At 36.5% G+C, this 7,055-nt stretch overlaps 1 protein-coding gene across 1 annotated transcript in view; it reads left to right on the forward strand.

Annotated features, from left to right (window-relative positions):
* The window catches only part of LOC106875269 (tectonin beta-propeller repeat-containing protein 1), a 66,985-nt gene that overhangs the window by 29,813 nt on the left and 30,117 nt on the right, over positions 1-7,055 (forward strand). Inside the window, exons 7-9 of the mRNA XM_014923356.2 lie at positions 705-805; positions 2,390-2,512; positions 4,973-6,185. Of these exons, the coding sequence (XP_014778842.1) occupies positions 705-805; positions 2,390-2,512; positions 4,973-6,185 (1,437 nt within the window). The remainder of the gene's footprint in view (positions 1-704; positions 806-2,389; positions 2,513-4,972; positions 6,186-7,055) is intronic.

Below are 7,055 nucleotides of genomic sequence, written 5' to 3' on the forward strand. Positions count from 1 at the left end.
CCCCTCCTCAAACGCCCCTGCCCCTCTCATAATTCCTTGTCTTGTGAGTTACTTGGTGACCCTGCCAGTGCTTCTACCAGGTAAACAGCATCCAATCCACACTAAAGTGGTTGGCATTTGGAAGGGCATCCAGCTGTAAAAGTCATGCCAAAAATAACCTCACCTGTGTTAGTGTCACATAAAAAGCACTGAGTCCACTCCACAAAGTGGTTGGTGTCAGGAAGGACATCCAGCCGTAAAATCCCTGCCAAAACAGACACAGTAGCCTTGGCTAGTTTTGTACCTGGCTGGCTCCTGTCAACCATCCTACCCATGCATGCATGGGAGACAGATGTCAAACGATGATGATGATGATGATGATTATGTATGTATGTGTATATATATATATATATATATATATATATATATATATATATGTGTGTGTGTGTGTGGCATATCCTTAGTATAGTAGATTTTCTTCCTTATTTTAAACTTTACAGTTTCAGTTTGTTATATGCACACTTCTCTGTCAATCTGCCTTTCTGAGTGTTTTGTTAGTCTACTTCTCTGTTTGTTTGTTTCTCCTCTCCCACAGCACCAATGTTTTCTGATTTTGTATTGTTCTCTAATAAACTCTTTTATCTGTCTTTCTATATTTGTTCATCTCTTGTCTCTCTTCTTATCTCTCCCCACTACTCTCTAATCCTTTGTCATGTATTCTTCAGGAACCCAGTGGATTGAGGTTAGTCCTCCCTCAGCTTCAGCCAAATTGATGCAAGTTGCTGTTGGTAAAGACACAGTGTGGGCCCTCAGTAGGGACGGACAGGTAAGAATCTATTTTATTCTCATGCAGAGGTATTATGTATATTGGCTCAATGAGATTAGAACAGTAATTGGTTACGAGTATTTATCACTCTTCACTCTTAATTAGATATCTTGTCTGATCTGTATTTTCTCTTGAGACTACCTGTCTAATCAACTGTAAATATTTTAAGCACTTATAATAAAAACACATTATTGTCAGCAAAGTTCATCTTGAGAATTGTGCCTCTACCTTCCTTTGGTCAGAAAGGGCAGGCAGTTTTCCTTTATCAGGTGGTTATGGTGAAAGAGGTTGTATAGTGATCAAGACTGAAAAGAATGAAGATAGTCTTTCCTTTATAGTCAAATCGAAAGGTGGATGAGAGTGATGAGTATGATAGGAGTGAAAGTCACTACCATGTGAATGTTTATTAAAATACATTTTATTTTCAAAATTTAATAGAATCTACAGACATTATTTTATTGTTTTGTCAACGCCTGTTTTCAAACTGATGTCCTTTCTGGTCCAGGCACTACTGACAATGCAAAGTAATGGAATCGCAAACATCACGAAAGAGTTCGTTTGGTATTTGTGTGCATTCTCATTCAATGGCTGCACTCAAATCAGCGACTGTCACAAGTTTCATAGTGTAGACTTTGTCTTTTAGGTATCCCCATAAAAAAAATTCTGGTGAACGTGGAGGGTATTCAACAAAACCCCTTTGTCCAATCCACCATTTTGGCAGGATCTCATCAAGGAAGGATCTAACATAGTGATGGTAGTGTGGGGGTGCCCCGTCTTGCTGAAAATAAAACTCCTCATCTTCAAAGTCTTCTCTAATGTGTTGGACAGACAATTTTGGAATAACTACTTTATGACTCGCATGCTGCACAGATTTTCTTGGACTTTGGTGATACGTTTCAAGCACTCCTTCTTGCTTTGTGGGGGCTGTTGATGTTCGTGGTCTTCTGGAATGCTTCTCGTGAACATTCTGAAATGTTCCGTCAGCTTCAAACTTATCTCTAATTTGAGTGGTGGTAAGTTGCATTGGTGGATCTGTTTAAAACTCCCTCCTAAACTGTCTTTGCAGTTCAACTGTGTTTTCACACTCTCAGTAGCATTTTAGAATGAATTTCCTTTGTTCAAAGCTTAGTCTGACTGCCATCATTAATTCCAATGGGTTTCATCTGAAAAGAAAAAACATCAGTTGGGTTATCAGCTGCTAAAGTGTGTATACATTTTTGTGGGGAGACCCTGTATGTATATATATATATATATATATATATATATATATATATATATATATATATATACATATATATAGTCACGCGCGCACGCACACACACTCACACACACACGCATGCGCACATGCATGCATACACACACATATATATCAATACCAAATGCTATGTCGACATAATTTCAATTCTAAATTTGAACAATTTTACTGTACATATACTTCTAATACTATTGAGAGAACCATGAACAATACAATTCCTATTCTCCTTCATACTACAGGGTGTTTGTTCTTTTCTCAAAAGTAGCTAATAAATACATCTGTACATAAATAATCATTATTTAGCACATACTGACTGCTCTGTGTTTCAGGTATGGTTCCGCAAGGGAATAAGGGAAAGTGATGTTGAAAACGACTTATCTGCTGTCACTGGAACAATTTGGGTAGAGATGGTTGGTCTTATGTCAGTAATATCTGTTGGACCAAATGATCAGGTAAACCACAGATTTTATACCTAACATTACTTCTGACTTTTATCAACAAATACTAATAGTTAATGTATTTCAACTAACAATTTCAAAATGTAATTCACTGTTGAAAATGTCATTTCATGTTCTTCAATAAGGAAGGGTTGTTTTGTTTCTTTTATTATTATCTTCTATAGAAAAGGATAAAAATGTGTCCTTGATCTTTTCAGATTTTCCCAGACAAAAGACATCTATACAAATGACGTTCAACTTCAATTTCTGTAGATTGATGTCTGTAGTGAAAGTGTGGGTAGCAGAGTAAATATAGACGACTGCATGTCCAGGAAGCAATAAATATGGGAAATGTTTGGTGTAGGGTGAGACAGTAGGAGTGGTAACATGAGAAGAGGGGAGGGTTACATCTTGTGGGTTGGATAGCTTTTGAGTTTGGAAGAGCAGAAGCCACTATAATGGTAGAAGAAACAGAATATCTGTGAACCAGAAGTGAATGAACTTTACAGTGATACCTTCTATGATATGTGTGTAACAACTACTGCCCCAGGGGCTTACACTTGTATATTGATTAAAATTAATATAAGAAAACTGATTTTATTTTAAATTCTCAAATAGTTGTTTTTGTTCAAAATCGAAACTATCTATTTTCTGATTAGTCAGCATGACTATTTTCTGATAATCTAGCATGACACTCAACTCTGCATTTTATCTCCCATTATAAAAAGTTAAAACACCGTCTTTATATCATTTGTTCTGAAATAGCTATTCTCTCTGTATCTTCAATAATTATTTATGACCTTTCCAGTGTTCACTGAAGAAATAAGGTAGTGTAATCAAGCCACTCCATTTGTTGTTCATACAACACATGTACAAATTCTGCTTCAGGCATTAATATATTGGACTTCATAAGGACATAGAATTGACAAAGTTGTTAGAGTATCCAATAAAATGCCTTGAAGTATTTCTTCTTGCTCTTTACATTCTGAGTTCAAATCCTGTCATGGTCAACTTTGCCTTTCCTCCTTCTGAGGTCAATAAAATAAAGTCCCAGTTAAGTATTTGATTTATGGTATTGAGTAATCCACTTACTTCAAAATTTCTAGTGTTGTGCCTAAATTACAAACATTTATATGTAGGCCTCATTTATTTCATTGCCCTCAACAAGAATATAGGACTGCAGGTATTTAGTATTGCATCAACCATAAAATATTAATATATTTAAATGAAGAAATGGCAATGGGTGGATTATTAACATTGTTGTTTTGTCCTCTTGATTACTAACCTGTGATCAAAGTTTCAACTTTGATCAACCTGTCTTTCTATAACTTAGACTATGTTTTCTAAAATACCCGCTTTTTATTTTAAGAAAGTAGGGTGTAATATGAGGTGATTTGGCTGCTATTTCTAACAGGTAGTGTGACCATGTAAGAGGCTCCCTCATTAATTTATGTGACAATGCTTAGTTGATTAAGTGACAATAAGCACAGGCTTAGCTGTGTGGTTAAGAAGTTCACTTCACAACCACGTGCTTTACATGTTTGATTTCACTGCATGCAGCATCTGGGGAAAGTATCTTCTACCATAGCCTCAGGTTGGCCAAAACCACTTGAGTGAAATTTTGTAAATGGAAACTGTGTGGAAGCTCATCAGAGAAGCTGTCTTGTTCTTTGTGTAGTAGACATGATTCATTGCCTAGTTTAATACCCCCACCTAAATGCTTTTAACAGAGGACATGAAAATGTTGAAAACATATGGACCAGGTCTTCAGTCTTAAAAGTCATGTATACTGTCCTTCCTCAACTGACTAAGTGATGATAAAAAAAGGAATAAGTGATTGAGTGACTGGGTGACAATAACTGGATGATTAAATCATAATGATTGAGCAGTTGAATGGCACTTGTTGAATAAATTGGTATTCATTTGGCAGCTACTGTGACAGAGATCAAATCCATCAAATGTAACTGTAATATAAAGGGTAAAGATGGGATACCTCTACCTCTTCTCTGTTGTCAGACCACTACCACACCACATACATATACATGTGTTGTTGCTTCCTCCACACACACACACACACACACCATCACCTTTTCTCCAATTCTTATCAAACCTATTACTATACACACCCTCATTTCTCTTCTCTTCATGTCATCTCCTAATATCGCACAACACCCACCCTCTTGTCTCATACTGCACTAATCAAGTTGACCTTATACAATCCTGAGCTAATGTGTGAGCCTTTATGTGGTCAATTGACTTGCTAGAAATAACAGCTATATCCCCTCTTAACTCACACCATGCCTATTTTAAAGCAGTGAGACACATTAAGTGTAGTCCTAGACATAAGATGAGATGAGATGGTCATGGCTTAAATACATTTGATCATAGGCCTGCTGGATGAGGGATGACCTAGTGCTAAACAACAACCAGTACAATATATTTTCTTATCATTCTAATATTTCTGTTCCATTTCAGGTTTTTGGAATTGGATTAAACAGTGAGGCTGTTTATTTTCGATTTGGAGTGAAACCAGATGAATTGAGTGGCAAAACTTGGCAACCATTACAGATTAACTTACCTCCTGACAGACATTCTATTTCTGATACAGATAGCATCAGTGCTGCCTTTCTTGGACACAGTTCTTCGGTAGACAACAGCTTTGACATCACTGGTTCCACCCCTTGTGTCAATCTAGATGAAAACTCTGCCGAATGTGCTACATTTTATTCCCATCAAATGATCCGAGAACAACTTTTTGGTAATGACTATAGTTACCCTCCTATGGTTGGGGGATCCTTACCAGGTCGTTTTACAAACATAACAGAACAGAGTTCTTCTGAGTCCCTCATGTCCCGAAGTGAGGGTAGTATTTGGTATGAAGGTACCAGCTGCAAAACCAGTATTTACAATCCATCAGATATTGAAAATCTACACATGAGTACATCACAAACCACACCTACCCATCATGTAGCTGGGAGCAAGGTAATTGCTCAGAAAGATAGTGATGAGGAAAGAACTAAAGAGAAAGAAGTGTGTATCTGTAAAGTATCTGAACAGTCTGCTACAGATGATAGCAAATTCAAAGCTGATGACCGTTTTGATGTTACGTTAAAGATTTGTCCTGTGTGTCACAAAGTAGTTTATAAGAAGTTTTTCCAGTCCAACTTGTTAGATTCTCATGAGGAGTGTTCAGAGAAGACGACAAAACCAACTAAAGACACTTCGGATGTTATTTTAAATTTTGTCACAGATTTACTGGATGAAGAAGAAAGTGGAACAACAGGTGAAAGCTCAAGTGATGTCAGTTGTGAAGCCTTAGAATCTTCTGCCTCAAGTGGCTTCTCTATCCCTCCAGTTGATTATGTGACCTGCAACTCAGTTGATCCTCTTATCATTGAAGACATGCCACTGTTTATGAGTGAAGAACTTAAAAAAAAAGAAAATAGCTCAAACCAATCAAAGCCAACAAAAGACCAAACAAAATGTTCAGTGGATGAAATTTCAAAATCTAAAAATCAGCCAGAGCAATCTCGAGTTCCAGAATCAGCAATTATTCCATATCGACGAACTGATGAAGAACAAGATATATTTTCTGGAGATTCAGAAAAGTTGACATGGCGTTGGGTGTCTGCGATGTCCTGTCTAATTGATAAACCATCATCAGTGTGTTGGTTATCTGCATCAAGACGTAAGTTATCTTTTGAACTTCAGACAAATATATTTCTTTACTCAGAGTGTGTCGACTTGTGTGAACATGTGTTTGTGTGCTTTAATTTGGAAGTAAAATACATAATTAAGGTTACATACAAACAACTTCATTCCAAAGAGGCTGAAATTACAGTGCATGTTAAATATAATACATGTACACACTCACATATGTATTATTATTTTCCCTTTTCACTTTTTCTGTGCCTGTATAGTTTGAACAAGAGTTATTGAGGCTGTATTCTACAGTTAGATGCTCTTCCAATAATAGCCAGTCCTCACTTGCTTTTCAAGAAAGGTATTGTTATTCCACTGGTTATCACATCCCAATCACATTCTTTCAGATTCAGCTCCACTGAGAAGCACCTTTCCAAATAAGTAGTGAAATAACTCTCTTTTCCTCCTGCCTTTCAAATAGCATTTTAATATTTATATGATCACAATAAGTAAACAATGAAATTACATTTAAGAATTTATAAAAACAAATTTGAAAATAGTAAAATATTTTTAAAGGAACACATTTGATACAAGTTTGAAAAATTTGAAAAAGGCTGGTCAAATGATTGAACAGAAATAACAGATAAATTTCAAATACAGTTTTGGATAGAACATAAAACACAAACCCCTTCAGGTAGATGGCCCTGCTCAGTATGTAGAAAAGGAGTAGGTAGTAACTCTATAAGATGTACCCGGTGCAAGCTATGGACACATAAGAGGTGCAGCAACATCAAAGGCAGGTTAACTAGCAAGTTAGTTTTTGTTTGTGGCAGATCTTCAGGTGCAATAAAGACTGTCAACAAACAGGAAACAACTTCTATCTCATTCCAGGGTGAAAAACTAGAGGTAGTCGATA

The sequence above is a fragment of the Octopus bimaculoides genome, chromosome 2 (genome assembly GCF_001194135.2).
Source record: "Octopus bimaculoides isolate UCB-OBI-ISO-001 chromosome 2, ASM119413v2, whole genome shotgun sequence".
NCBI lineage: Eukaryota > Metazoa > Mollusca > Cephalopoda > Octopoda > Octopodidae > Octopus > Octopus bimaculoides.